The 15,416-nt window shown below is 44.4% G+C and overlaps 2 protein-coding genes across 8 annotated transcripts in view; one reads left to right on the top strand and one right to left on the bottom strand.

Moving 5' to 3' along the window:
• HMGXB3 (HMG-box containing 3) overlaps positions 1 to 7,001 on the bottom strand; it is a 47,130-nt gene extending 40,129 nt beyond the window's left edge. For 3 of the 7 annotated variants that reach the window (XM_040497491.1, XM_040497512.1, XM_040497536.1), the window contains exons 1-3: positions 6,522 to 7,000; positions 3,737 to 3,875; positions 2,687 to 2,861 (exon numbers count right to left, since the gene is read on the bottom strand). In XM_040497491.1, the coding sequence (XP_040353425.1) occupies positions 2,687 to 2,861; positions 3,737 to 3,873 (312 nt within the window). In that variant the 5' untranslated portion in view covers positions 3,874 to 3,875; positions 6,522 to 7,000. Of the gene's footprint in view, positions 1 to 2,686; positions 2,862 to 3,736; positions 4,457 to 6,521 lie in introns of all 7 variants that reach the window. The other 4 variants (XM_040497528.1, XM_040497520.1, XM_040497502.1 and 1 more) reach the window with 3 other exon arrangements.
• Positions 7,002 to 7,045: 44 nt separating this feature from the next.
• Positions 7,046 to 12,464, top strand: TIGD6 (tigger transposable element derived 6). Its single transcript, XM_040497561.1, has 2 exons — positions 7,046 to 7,236; positions 10,112 to 12,464. The coding sequence occupies exon 2, from the start codon at positions 10,195 to 10,197 to the stop codon at positions 11,767 to 11,769; it is 1,575 nt and encodes a 524-aa protein (XP_040353495.1). The 5' UTR covers positions 7,046 to 7,236; positions 10,112 to 10,194; the 3' UTR covers positions 11,770 to 12,464.
• Positions 12,465 to 15,416: the final 2,952 nt, after the last annotated feature.

Raw genomic sequence — 15,416 nt, 5'->3', positions numbered from 1 at the left:
ATTAAAAGCACAACCCTTCATGGCTAATTGGTACCCAAGAAAAAGGTGCTTTTGTTTTCTTTTTTCAAATTAAACTGAAAGTTACCCAATAAGTAAAACAGAAAAGTTCAAAGTCAACAGTTAAGTGAGAACTGAAATTAAATGGAAATAATTTCAGATGCATCTTTTAAAAGGAACACTAAGTCCATTACAAAAGGATCCTTAAATAAATCAAAAGCAAGAAGTCGATGAGACTACTTAAGGTACAAAGGAAGCACTCAGAGATGAAAGTTAAAAGAAGCACTCAGATGAAACATAAAAGCAGACAGGCCAAATCCTTTATGGAGCCTTTACTGGAGAGATAATGGAGAAATGACATTCTCAAGTCACCCTTTGAAGCAGACAGGTCAGGAGAACAAGATTAAGTGGTAGCAAATGCAAAGAATGATCTGGACTTAATCAACAAATCTGAGCACAGAGAAACCAGGCCGGCCTGAATGACGCTGGAACCACGGGTCTTGCCACTTGGCAAGCCACTGGAAGGGCTGCCGAGACGCCGAGCTGCCACAAAGTCTCTGACAGGCTTTCAAAGTATGCAGGCAGGAGGGTCTCACCTTCACGAGTTCAAACACAGCACCTAAAGCCTTCCCCAGTCTTGGCACGTTCAGATGCTCATGAAATACCACCTTTTCTTATTATGTGGCCACTGGACTCTTAACCTAGTAAAGAGTGATATTTATTGACCAAGGCAGTGCATGCCAAGGACTCAGCTAGATGCTTTATGTTATCTATTTTAAACACTGTAAGCAGTTACTATTACTCCCCACTTTATAAATGAGGAAACTAAGACTCAAAGATTAAGTGATTCTTCCAAGGTCACAGCTAGTTAATATCAGAGATAATCTATTCATGTTCTTGGCAGTAGTGGCAGAGATGACGGTAAATATATAAAATCCCATGTGGATACTGCAGATGATTTACTTAAAAAAAAAAAAAATTTAAGTCTTAATAAGGACAAGGGGTGCCTGGATGGCTCAGTCCAACTCTTGATTTCAGCTCAGGTCATGATCTCACAGTTCGTGAGTTTGAGCCCCACGTTGGGCTCTGCCCTGACAGTGCAGAACCTGCTTCGGATTCTCTGTCTCCTTCTCTCTGTGGCTCTGCCCTGCTCGCTCTCCATCTCTCTCTCTCTCAAAATAAATAAACAAACATTTAAAAACAAATTTTTTTTTAAAGTCTTAATAAGGACCTATATTACTGTCTACCTTTAAATGCTATTATCACTCTGGGAATAGGGAAAATTTTCTCGTATCAGAGCAAAAGGTTGCTGAATTTATAATGGGGAAACCACAGGGGTATATGCACTTAATTCCTAAATTCCACTTTCCATCTCCAACAGGAATTGTCTCCCAGGTTATTTATAAACAAATCATCTAAAGGAGGGGATACAAAGTGGTATCTCCAAGACCGTAGATAGCACAAAACTCTTCCAGAAGAGGAATGCCAAGCCAATAAGGACAACATAATCTAAATGGCATTGGCAGACGGCTCCACTAAGGGAAAACACAACCTCTTCTGCTGTAACACAGTTGTTGCATTCCTGAAGAACCTTTGCTCTATATTATGGAAAAAGAAAGTAGAGACAATGTTTCAACTGAAAAAAAGAGTTAAGGTTAACCCTGCAGTAACAAGGCTATTTTTCCTGCAGGAATTTGTTAAAAACAAAACAGAACAAAAAACAGCCTTGGGGCACCTGGGTGGCTCAGTTGGTCGAACATCCAGACTCTTTTAATTTTGGCATAGGTCATGGGATCAAGCCCCACATTGGGCTCCACACTGAGCATGGAGCTTGCTTAAGATTTTCTCTTTTCTTTTCTTTTGGGCCTGCTTAAGATTTTCTCTTCCCTTTCTTTCTTTCTCCCTTTGCCCCTCTCACCTACTCGTGCTCTCTAGCTCTTTCTCTTAAAAAAGAGTAAAAACAAACAAACAAAAATAAGCCAGCCCTATTAATAGTTGCCAGTGTGTTTTGTTACTATGAACTAGAAATACACAATGGCTGACAGGCACAAACTGGAAGGCACTCTAGAGTATTCTTTAATTCAAGCCTCAGTCTCCTCCATCATCTTCAGCTTTAACCTTGCATTTCTGCTTCTGGCACAGTGCACAACCACCAGCGGGTAACAGAAGAATGTGACATTATACAAAGCAGCTATATCTACTTCTAAACTCTGCAAGCCAAGCCCAACTGCTGATTATGTTATAACTGATAGCAACCAGCACGACACATATTCATTACGTTCAATGAGTAACATGAACACTGTGCAGGAAAAATGCCTATATAAGCTACTACATGAAGACAAAACTTGGGGCACCTGGGTGGCTCAGTCGGTTAAGCACCCAACTCTTGGTTTCAGCTCAGGTCTTGATCTCACTGTTCGCGGGACTGAGCCCTGTGCTGAGCTCTGCGCTGACAGCACAAAGGCTGCTTGGGATTCATTCCCGCCCCCCCCCCCCCCCCCCTCCCTTGCACGTGCATGCTCTCTATCTCAAAATAAATGAATAGACCTTAAAAAAGAAAAACTAAAAAAAGATAAAACGGACTCAAAGTTTTCCCAAGAAAAGGAAACAAGAGAATAGGAGGCTGGTCTTCCCAAGGCCTTCACCATTGACCCAGTGGAGAAATTAGTTGGAAAACAAAATTACTTACAGGATCCAAACCTTCTTTCTCTAGTTTGGCTTTCTCCAGATAATAACTCCTCTCAGCCACACTCAGGAGCCTCCAACTTTCACTAATCTTCTTATTGATCTCGGATTGAGGGAGGTGGGGGAGCTCCTGCTGCACTTTCAAGTAGATGTCATAATAGTAGAGAAGGTAAGCCGACCTAAAGGAAGCAGTGACTTCTTCAGATTTTCCCTCATTCAACCAGTAAATACTGCAGTGTTAGGGTTTGACAGTAAAGAGGCAAAAACCTAGCTTTTTATTTCAAAGGATTTAACCAAACAGGGACTGAAGCAAACAAACATTTAAATAACAGCCCCAGATGGTGTACAGGTTTCTCCCTCCAGAAAGCTGGAAGCAGACGCTTGTCTGATTCACTTTTCAATGGACCGCATTTTCTACAGGAATGACTGGCTTTAAAGGCCAGTATGAGCAAAGATATACAAGTGCCCTGTCACTCCTCTCTCAGGGAAAGGTTACTTAGGGGGCTGATCGCAATCTGGTTATCACTCACATGCTTTACTCCTCTACACAGCCTCTGGCCATCTCACTGGTGAACAGCACCTCCCCAGAGTTGAGAAAGGGAAGTAAATTAACTACCAAAGTAACCTGAAACTGGTAACTTCAGCAAGAAGTTTGGAGTGTTTAATTAAGAGGGAGATTAGAGCTACAGTATGGATAGTCTTTATAGACATCGCTGATACTGTTTATGATTCTGTATTTTTATTAATGCCCGATTTTAAATGCTTCAGTATCGACAATGACAATAATAAATAACACAGTTCATTTGTACATAGCTTCCACCATTTGTATAGTACAATTTCCAGTGACAGGAAAACATGATCATAATCTGGCCAGGAATGGCAATTGCTGGTATCACTTCCTACTTCCCATCCCCTTCTCCCCACAACACCACACCCATTCAATAACAGACATGGCACTCTCAAAGAATCTGGACACAGCCCAAGGTCTTCCTCAACACAGTTTTCCAAGCAGCTTGTGTTTATAAATGTCAGCTACCTAAAGGTGTTGGCTAACCTGGGTTTCTTGGCCTTTTCTCCATGTATTTTGTACTTTTTCTTCTTCTTGGGTGGCCCAGGAGAGGTATAACAGTAGGCTTCCTCAATTTCCTCCATCACGACAGTTACCTCAGTACCATCATATGATGCATCCATGGCTAGAGCAAAGGCAAACACAAACAAGTTTCAAGAATCTGTCCTAAAAAGGACAGCAGGCACTTGATCCAGTGATCCCCTATCTCTGCCAGGCCCTTAAGGTTCAGTCATTTCCCAAACTCAGCAGATCCTAGGAAGCACTGGGAGGAGGAGGGGGGGCGGAGTACTTAACAAACATACAGATTCCAGGGTTCCACCTCAGCTTTTCAGAATCTGAAATCTCCAGAGGGTATGGAAATCTGCATGCTTAACAAGTGTCCCAGGTGATTCCTTTGACTAGGCAAATTTAGGATCACTAGCTTAGACAGCCCATTTGCTTATAATTATTCATGGGACGTAATAATTCTTCAACTCAAAGAATGGCCCCCACATTATAAGAATTCCATATGGTAACAGGTAAAAAGAATACTTAGCCAGGAGTCAGAAGTTCTGGACCCTCTCTCATGTTTCATTACCTTAAGCAAACTGCTTCAATGATTCATTCAGACACGCAGTAAGTGGCTGTATGTAATAGATTTCTTTACACTCTGCCAGCTTGTGTGACTTTGAGCAGGTAGGTCCTTCAGCTAGTTCAGGTTCGAGTCTTTCACATATAAAAAGAAAGATGTCTCATCCACCTTTGCTACAGATTTACAGTGATAAGGCTCAAAGGATACCATAGAAGTAAGTCTATTTGAGAATAGTCAAGTGCTACACAAAATAAAGGGTTCCTTAGTAGAGATTAATAATCTGTGGTTTCATGACATGCCTAAGGCCACCACACCCAAATAGGGACTTAACAGATTTTTTTTTTAATTGAAAAAGCCAACTCTCCGAGCCTTCTTTCATTATACTACACTGCTCCCCATCTCCACTGGCAATCCTCTAAACCAGCAGTGTTCAATACACTTTCTGCAAATGATGGGAATGTTCTGTATCTGTGCTCTCCAATACGGCTACTAAGCACCTGAAATATGACTAATATGATTGAGGAACCAAATTAATTTGGTTTTGTTTAACTGTAATGAATTTAAATTAGCCACATATATGGCTAGAGTATTGGACAGCTTAGGTTTAAACGGCAATCTGACAGACCAACATTACTGTCCGGCCTAAGAAACAGAAAATCTATGAACAGATTTTGCTAGAAAAAGAAAGGCACAAAAAAACCTGAATGACGAGTTCAAGAAGAGCTAGTATATTTGTGGCCACAAGAGCTGGTATATCTATGGCCACGTTCTTAGTAGGAGTTTTACCCAAAAGCCTCCATCCTTAGAGGGAGAAAGGTTTCCAGAAACCACTTCAATTTTATGAGACAGAAATGATACACTGTTGTTGCTCCTGAAAATCTGTCAGAAGAGAACTTCGGTTTCTGGGAGGAGGGAGTCGGAGCAGAAAACACAGGAGACATCTGTGTATTACAAAGCCCACTCACATCTCATTTAAACCTCACTCCACAAATGACGAGGTTACCTGGTTAAGGTATAACGAGAAAAAAGGCACTGCATGTTGAGCAGCGCACGAAGACCTGGCTTCAAGGCTCAACTCTAACCGTGTGATCTCAGACAAGTCGATACTCCACCCCGAATTTCAGTTGTTCCTTATGAGAGATGAAAAAGCTGAAACAGGTAAGCTGCTAAATTTGGGGAAGGCAAGAATACCTTTGAGAATGCTATGAAAGCTAAAAACCCTCCCCTAGAAAATGCAGACAAACAATGTGTCACCTAAAACTTTAAAGACACCCCCATTCAAAAACACATTATTCCCAAAAACACATTATTCTTTCTCATTCTGTGTCACTTTAATGATTTCCCTTCCCATTAAAACAAATAAACCCTTCATTCTGTCACAGTGCAACCCAGGAAGAGAATATAACCCACAATTTGGTTGGGTAAGTTAACAGACCAGTGCCTTCACAGGGTAAGGGTAGCTAGAATTCAAATCAAGGCTATGTAGGTACTGTCCTTTTTTTGCCCTTAATCAATTGACTTTTCAGCCTTTGAGAGTCTTGCAAAGAAAAGCAGTAACTGCAGGAAAGCATCTGTAAAGAATGCCAGATAAGGTTTTAGCACCCAGAGCAAAAACAATTTAGGAAACAGTCATTACAACCACCTTGGGGTGGGGGGCAGGAATAGATTGCCCTGGGTTTTTGCTTGTTTGACTACCCCATTTTAACCTGGGTCCAAGATGATTTTCAGACCCTAGGCCTCAATACACCAGTGCAAAAAAGGGCAGAATAATATAAAGGTTAAAACCAAGGGCTCTAGAAGGCAAAAGATCAGGATTCTAAGTTACCCATTTTAACGGCATCCACACAGAGCTCTATGACCTTGAGAAACCTACTTACTCTCTCAGCCTCACTGTTCTCATCTGTAAAACAGGATTAAGGGCAATACGTGAAATCGGAGACACTTTGTTCTTTCAGATGCTCCTCATAACCTCACGAGATGGCCTTTGACGGTTCGACTAGGGGCCATGGCTCGCCTTTGAGCTAGTTCTTTCCCCTCTCGGGGTCTCAGACGTCCCTTCCGAATGCGGAAGAACACTAAGGCTTACTGCTCCTATTCTGTGGAAGTGGCAACAGGGCTCCGAGAGCCGCAGGACCCGACTCGAGGTGGCCCAGCGGGTCGGTGGCACAGTGCAGCGAGGTGCCCGAGGGCGGGACTTACCCGGAGGAGCGTGCACGCCGCGCGGCTCACATTCCCGGAGGCGTCCGGCCCGAGGGCACGACGAGGGGGCTGGCCGGCGCACTCGCGCTCCCCGCTGTCGGCGAGAAGCGGCTCCAGTCGTGACAGCGGCAACAAGGAAGTGGAGGCGAGGGCTCGCGCGCGCATCCCGGGGGCTGGAGGAGCCCCGGCCCCGCGGCCCCGCCCGGCGACACACGGCGCGGAGTCGCGACAGCTCCTCTCGCTCCCCCTCCTCGGAGTCGCGATATGAGGTCGTGGAAGGCAGGTACGGGAGCACAGGTTAGCTCCGCAGGCTCTTCACCGACGCCTGCCGAGGGCCCCGGGGGTCAAGCCCCGGGGAACCCGAGGAAGACAGCAGGGACGCGGGCGTCGCCGCAGCACCGGTTCCGCGGCGGCGGCGGCGGCAGCAGCGGCAGCAGCACACCTCGGATCGCCAGGGAGACCCTTCCCGGCGGCCCTCGCGGCGCGCCGGAAGCGGCCACCTGCGCGTGACTGCGTGCGACCCTTTGCGCAAGCGCAACAGTCCAGCCCTAGTCGAGAGGCGGGCCCATAGGAACTCCTTAGATGCTTAGAGGGGGCTTGGTAAGGCGGACGGACTGCTTCCGGCTAGAAGTTCCGGGAGGAGGAGGAAGCTGCGGCCGCCCGCGGTGGGATGCCGGGGCCGCTTAGCCCTCGGGCGTTGCCGTAGGGCGCTCAGGTAACTGGGGCGGGGCTGTGCCGAGCGTGAGAGGTCGAGGCCACGCCTCACCTCCCAAAGCCACGTCGGGCCCTCCGGAGCCCCAGCACCTCCCTTTCAGCACGGTGTTCAAGGCCTGACCCCAGCCTTGCCCAGTCTGTCCCTGCGTTTTCAGGATAGGATTCTTACTTGTTAGTGCCGCATCAAGCTGTCCTTCTCACCCGGGTGATCTGCCCCCAATCCGTCCTTCCGCCCCACACACAGTTATGATAGTGAATTCCTGAAGTGAAACCTAGCCGAATGACCCAAGTGGAGACGGTCTGGAATCAGACAAGAATGGTATACTATTTTCCCGCCAGTGTCACAGAATGTTCCACATTTGTACAAGTCCCTGCACGACCCTCACTGTCTTGCAAATGTATTTCCAATCTGCATACTTTTCCTCATGTACCACTGTCACCAACATCCTGGTCACCATTGTTTCCTCCTGGACTGATGCAGTCTATTCCCACCTCCTCTCCTGTAGCTCTGCCATCTGCTCTCCACACAACAGGCGGAGTGATCTTTTTGCACTGTTAAGTCTGATTCGGTCACTTTCTGCTTAAGATCACATAGTGTCTTTTCATTCACTTAGAATAAAATTCAAACTTAGCTTGACCTACGAGACTTTGGCTTGGCTCTTGCTTCATTCTCTTTCCGTGTCTCCTCTCGATACTGGTAGTTCCCAGAACAGGGTATGTAGCACTCTATAAGTGTTCAGAACACTGACTTCGTGCCGAGTCTCCCAGGAGTTGAATCCCAGTCCTGTCGTGTGTAAGCTGTGTAAAGCATGCAAAGTAACAAGTTACGTTTATGAAGTAGATCGTCAGTAATTGGTTTCCATCTCCTCGGTAATCAGTTCTCATCTCAGTAAATGGTACCACCATCCATGGGATTGCTCAGTGCTCCAGCCAGAAATCTGGGAGTTACCTTTTGACTCCCCCTGCACCTCACATGCAGTCCATCAGCAAGATCTACAAAAACATAGACCCAAACTGACTATTTCTCACCATATCCACTATTCCTGTAATCCCAGTCACCATTCTCTCACTTTGGGACTCACACAGCAGCCTCCTAACTAGTCTCCCTTGCCTTTTCTCTGACCCCCTTCAGTTCCATTCTTTACCTAACAGTCATCTTTCTCCTCACTTAAAATCCTTCAGTAGCTTCCCTTTACATTCAAATTAACATATCCCAACCGCCTATGGCCTATTAGGCTGGCTTGCTTTCATCTTCAGAGTTAGGGCCACCTCTTGGGGAAATGATTTTAACCATCAGGTTCTCCACTTTGCAACCAAAGGACTCTCTAAAGCGCAAACCTGGGGCACCTGGGTGGCTCAGCTGGTTAAGCGTCTGACTCTTGATTTTGGCTCAGGTCATGATCTCACAGTTTGTGGGATCAAGCCTTGCATAGGGCTCTGTGCTGACAGCATGGAGCCTGCTTGGGATTCTCTCTCTCTCTCTCTCTCTCTCTCTCTCTCTCTCTCTCTCTCTTTCTGCCATCCCCCGCTCACACTGGCTCTCTCTCTCAAAATAAATAAACATTTAAAAATGCAAATATGATCATGTCATTCAAATAAACAGACCTCTCTGGCCTCTTACTGTCCCAGGATCAAGCTAGAATTTCTATGATTTGGCTCTTGCTTTCTTCTCCAGAGACTTTTTTTCCTGACCATGCCATCTTGTTTTATATAGTACTTTATTGCCTTTACACCCATTTCCTTCTATTTCATGAATTCCTAGTTGTTTATATTTTCAGACCCAACATCAGTGGTTTCCTCTTTGAAGTGCACTGCCCATGCCCCACCCAGTTGATCATCTCCACTTCTGTGTTCTAGCTCATAGTACTCTGTAACCTCTTTTATAGTTTTCCATACACTGTAGTGCTTGTCTTCTCTGAGTCCCTGGTGCGCTCCTCAATGGTGAGCACTATGTTCCATCCATCTCTGTATGGCTGGCATCGAGCACAGTGCTTAGCACGTAGAGGATGCCAAGAATGAATAGATAAGTGTGGAGGTGGTGATAGAAGTCAGCGCTTGGAAAGTTGCAGTCACAGTAGAAGGTCACAGCCCCCTGTCTTGTGAGGACTCTCATGATAAACTCTCTGCACAGGCAATTAGCAAAACTGCTACTGCCTGATCATGTTTATTTTTTTCATAGCCATATCACACTCTATCATTCTCTTATTTATCTGTTCAGTTACTGTTGATCTTCCTCCACCATACTGTATATTCCATAAGGGCGGGGACCTTGACTGTGTTGTTCATCACGATATCCTTGCCACTTGGCACCGATAAATATTCACTAAATGAATGTGTGGCTACCACAAACATCCCCACAGGGAAAATCCTTCCAAGCCAAATAGGGGTAGAGCTTTGAAGATCTCATTTTGTTGGCATTTCAAGCAGGACTATGGAGTAGAAGAAATGCCACGAATTCGGAATCAAGAAATCTGAGCTGTATGAACCTGGGTAGGCCCTTCTCTTGGCCTTAGTTTCTGTTTTTAAAATGAGTCAGAAAATAATCCCTTGAATTTATACAGCACACTGCTATTTGCAAACCTCTTCACCGTCTATTATTTCAATCTACTCTCATATCAGAGCAGACATTATTATTATTTCTACAGAAGCTTGGAAAGTGTAAGTGAACTAGATCCTCTGTAAGATCTCTTCTATTTCAAACACGCTACGAGTCTAAATAAGTAATCCCTACCAAAAGCAGCAGTACGAATCCCATTTTCTCTTGATTTGGGCCTTATGTTATCATTTCCTAGGAGGATTTTGAAAAATCTGACCCATCGTTTAGGGGGAATCTGTGATCTTTGGTTCTCGACAGGTCCTCCATTTTGTTTCCTCAGCTTTCTACACTTGTGACAAAACAAGCCAGCAGGAGGGACACACACAGCCCTGGTAATCGTGGCCTGGCCCTCATTCTGCGGACATGGCAAACAAGGGGAACAAGAAACGTCGGCAGTTCTCCCTGGAGGAGAAAATGAAAGTCGTGGAAGCTGTAGACTCGGGAAAGAGGAAAGGCGATGTGGCAAAAGAATTCGGTATCACTCCTTCCACCTTGTCTACATTCTTAAAGGACCGCGCCAAGTTTGAAGAGAAGGTCCGGGAGGCATCCGTAGGACCCCAGCGGAAAAGGATGAGAAACGCTCTCTATGACGACATCGATAAGGCTGTTTTTGCTTGGTTTCGAGAAATCCATGCCAAAAACATTCTTGTGACTGGTTCTGTCATTCGGAAAAAAGCACTAAACTTGGCCAACATGCTTGGCTATGACAACTTTCAAGCAAGTGTGGGCTGGCTGAACAGATTTAGGGATCGCCACGGAATTGCTTTGAAAGCAGTCTGTAGAGAGGATAGTGACAGATTAATGAATGGTCTAGGAATAGATAAGGTTAACGAGTGGCATGCAGGGGAAATTATAAAACTGATTGCTGACTACAGCCCAGATGATATCTTTAATGCTGACGAGACAGGAGTGTTTTTCCAGTTGCTTCCCCAGCACACGCTTGCTGCTAAAGGGGACCATTGTAGAGGGGGCAAGAAAGCAAAGCAGCGGTTGACAGCACTCTTTTGTTGCAATGCTTCGGGGACTGAAAAAATGAGACCATTGATTGTCGGTAGGTCAGCCAACCCACGCTGTCTCAAGAATGTCCATTCCCTCCCTTGTGACTACCGAGCCAACCGGTGGGCATGGATGACGCAGGACCTGTTTAACGAGTGGCTGATGCAAGTGGATGCCAGGATGAAGCGGGCAGAACGCCGCATCCTCCTGCTGATTGACAACTGCTCGGCTCACAACATGCTGCCACGCTTGGAAAGGATTCAGGTGGGGTACCTGCCCTCCAACTGTACTGCCGTTCTGCAGCCCCTGAATCTTGGCATAATTCACACCATGAAAGTGCTATATAGAAGCCACCTCCTGAAACAGATCCTCCTCAAGCGCCACAGCAGTGAGGATCAAGAAAAAGTGGACATGAGGCAGGCCATTGACATGATCGCTGCAGCATGGTGGTCAGTCAAGCAGTCCACGGTGGTGAGATGCTGGCAGAAGGCGGGCATCATCCCTATGGAACTGACAGATTCCGGCCCAGAAGCAGCAGCCAGTGAACCAGAGATAGCCACTGAAGAGTTGTGGCACTCCGTGGCTATTGCCACCTGTGTCCCAAATGAAATAAATTTCCAGGACTTTGTCACTGCAGACGATGACCTTATCATCTCTCAAGATCTGATGGACACAGAGGTCATCCAGGGCACGGAGGCTGGTGAAAATACAGATGAAGCTGGAAGTGAGGATGAGGGAGAGGCATCTTCACCACAGCAGCCAAAAATCACCATCACAGAGGCCATCTCAAGTGTACAGAAACTCAGACAGTTCCTTTCCACTTGTGCAGGTGTTCCTGATGCCGTTTTTGGACAACTAAATGGCATAGATGAATATTTAATGAGAAAAGTGACACAAACTCTTGTTGACTCCAAACTTACAGATTTTCTCCAAACAAAATAATGTAGGAATTAACTGTCCCTTTTAATTTAGAAAATGTAGTTTACAAGAATAAAGTGAGTTTTGGTTTTTTTTTTAAAGATAGGATACAGAACTTAAATTTTAAGATTTTGATGACAACGTTCCAGTCCTCTGAAATAATCAGGAAACTTCCTTGAACGGTATTTGGAAATGAAATTTGACTACTCTGTGTGTTATCTTTTGATTCATCAGATGGTTCCCCAAGTTGTCTGCACCTTAGGGTCTCTTGAGGATCTTCAAAAAAATTTGCAAAGCCCAGGCCTTATCCCAAACCAATTAAATCACAATCATTGGTGGTGGGTCACAGGCATTAGTTTGTGGAGCTCCCCAGGTAATTCCGATGTGCAGAAAAGATTATTGGATCGGCCACAGGAAAGTCAAACACGCTGTGGGGCTAGAGCCAACTTTTTCCCAGTAAGTCTAGCTCAGTGTTTTCCAAATGCTAGCTCCCTTTAGAATCACTTGGAAGGCTTGCTAAAACCCAGATTGCTGGGTTCCACCTCCATATTTTCCAATTCAGTGGGTCTTAGGTGGGGCCCCCAAATTTGCAATCCTAACAAGTTCCTAGGTTATGCTGATATTGATGTGGTCCAGGATCCATACTTTGAGAACCACTGGTTTAGCTGGATTCTAGTACTTCTCTCTTCGTTTGGCCATCTGAAAACTCCCACTCACTAACTAGCAAAAAAGAAAAAAAAGAAAAGCCTTAGCTGTTCTTATTCCAGATCTGTTGACTCCTTTCTGCTGATTTGATAATCTACAACCTTCCTAGCTTTTCTCCTATATGCCCCACCAGTTAGCCAGGTATTCAGTAGAGGTACATCTGTCTGTGCCCAAAGAATTAACAGGAGTCACCTAGCATATTGACACATCTTGTAATACTTGAGGCTTATTGCTTATAGGGAGCTGGGGCACAGGGGAATACGAGGTGCATTAAAGAGGAGATACAATACAAAGCAGGAGGCATGGTATAATATCAGAAAATCCTGCTAATCAGGATCACGGAAGAGAACATACGGCCCAGTGTACCTCTCACTTTCCAGACAAAGTGAGACGGAAGTTTGTGGGAGCGAAGACATGTGTGACAGGGTTTGGCTCATCCTCTATTTGGATCATTTGCACTGTTCTCCACACCTGTGGATAATCCAGCCTGGACTTTATGATTAAGATGAAGGCACACTATGTTTACCTTTACTGAAATTACTTCACTTTTATTCCTTTATGTTTGTTCTTCAGAGATAATCTGCTAGAGCTGAGTTGATTTTAAGTTATTTAGGACTGTATAAACTTATGACCACATTTATAATATTAAAGTTGCTTTTCCATAAAGAAGGATATTATTAATATCCTTGATAACCTTTATAACCCTCGTATCTATTCCTAATATGTGAGACATCTGTTTCATTTTTAGAAGGTATGTACAATACCTGTCAGTGTTGTCGGGTAGATTCTCCCCCGTGCCCGCCCCCTCCCCTGGCCTACACACACAGCTTAATTTTGTGGTTACTTCAAAAACCCATGGCAATTCAGTAATTTTTATTTCTGTAGTCATTTTAATTGAAACACATATAAAGCAGATTAATTATAGAAAGTATTGCTTCCATGTTGAACAAAACAACAACAATCACAAAAAAATGCTTAAATGGATTTTTAAAACCTTGTTTTGGATATTTTTCTTCTCAATAAACTAGTATAATTAAAAGTACTATACATAATTTAAAATTTTTTTTTAATGTTTATTTATTTTTGAGAAAGACAGACAGAGTGTGAATGGGGAAGCGGCAGAAAGAAAGGGAGACAGAATCTGGAGCAGGCTCTAGGCTCCGAGCTGTCAGCACAGAGCCTGTTGCGGGGCTTGAACTCACAAACTGTAAGATCATGACCTGAGCCGAAGTTGGACGCTTAACCAACTGAACCACCCAGGTGCCCCGTTATTTAAAATTTTTTTAAAGTTTATTTATTTTTAGAGACAGAGGGAGACAGAATCTCATGCAGGTCCATGCTGACAGAACAGAGCCTGACATGGGACTCAGTCACATGAACCACGAGATCATGACCTGAGCCAAGACCAAGAGTTGGACGCTTAACCAACTGAACCATCCAGGCGCCCCCAAAGCACTATACATATTTTTAAATCCTTAATACTTAGGAGAGGAAAACAGTGCCCTCTGGCTGAGTCCTGGGGTTCCATCTCACTGTCAGCACCTTACCTGTGGTCACCATTTTGTGTCAGGGTTACTGACATGATTTTGAGTTTCTTCCCTCACCTTTCTTCTCCTGAAGTCCACTTTGCACATGTCAGATCTATTGACATCATGCGATGGCCCCTGCCCACGTGTCTTTGGTGTCCCCTAAATGCCTTAAAAAAAAAAAAAAAAAAGACTAGATCATTCAGTTGAGTTTTAGCACCCTCTAGAGTTAGCTACAACCTACGTTTCTAGCTTGCTTGTTCCCTACAATTCAGTGTATGTGCTGCTCCTGGATAGGCCGTTTTCTTCCACTCCAACCCCATGTCTGCTGGTGTGCCTTTACCTGAATGCCTTGCCCTGCTCCCTACCTAGGTAGGCCCTGAACATAAGGCCCTTCAAGAACTAACCGGAGTCCTCTTTCTCCCAGCCTTTCTTGAGGAATTAAGCACCCTTCTGTCTCTCAGGTCCTTGGCACTTTTTGTCTCTACCAGTCAAACACTTAAATGTTTATCAATGTTCTGTGGCTCTTTGACTAGACTGTAAGCCCCATGGGAGCAGGGACCCTTGTAACCTTAATGGTGCCTAGCACTGTGCTGGGCATTCATAGGCACTTCAATAAACATTTGTGTATAAATTGATATACACGTGTAATGTGTCAATGCCACCTTTTAAAAAAGCTGTTTGAAGCATTGATTCTACCAGAAAATGACTTGAAGATAGGGTGGGGCTGTCCTCTATTTAAAAGAATTTGCAAAGGTTTTCCATGAGTATCTTTGCCTCAAATATATTATTCCAGGCTATCATCTGTTCTTTGATAATGAAGAATTTCAACTGTTTCCTTCCATATAAAGGTATTGCAGAATTTACACACACAAGACTTTGGTATGAAAGGCTTTATTCAAGTGCCTTGCATATAGTAGTGTTGAGTAAATATGTGCTTAAACTTGTTTTAAAAAATAGGAAGAGAGAGAGGGGGCACCTGGGTGGCTCAACTGGTTAAGTGTCTGACTTCAGATCAGTCATGATCTCATGGTTTGTGGGTTCAAACACCACATCGGGCTTTCTGCTATCAGTGTAGAGCCTGCTTTGGATCCTCTGTCTCCCTCTCTCTCTGCCTCTCCCCCACTCTCTCTCAAAAATAAACATTTTTTTAAAATCTCACATTCTTTACTCTAATGTATCATATGAATTAGATCCTATTAGATAGAAATCATATCTAAAACAGAACTTTTGCGGTCTGGTTTACACTGGATAAACCTTTGATCCTGTTGGACATTAGGGTTTTTGTTTGATGCTTTGCTTTTTAAACTAAAAGAATCTAATATTATCCCTTTTGAGTCTGCTGTCTTTATCAGGCCATGATTTCTCCCTGACCCTCCTGTCCCTCGTCCCCAACTTGAGGATTTATTTTACCCCAGTTGACCAATCCATTCTGTAGGC

Source organism: Herpailurus yagouaroundi, unplaced genomic scaffold (genome assembly GCF_014898765.1).
Source record: "Herpailurus yagouaroundi ecotype Mexico unplaced genomic scaffold, PumYag 29, whole genome shotgun sequence".
NCBI lineage: Eukaryota > Metazoa > Chordata > Mammalia > Carnivora > Felidae > Herpailurus > Herpailurus yagouaroundi.
This window is presented reverse-complemented; position numbering and strand designations above follow the sequence as displayed.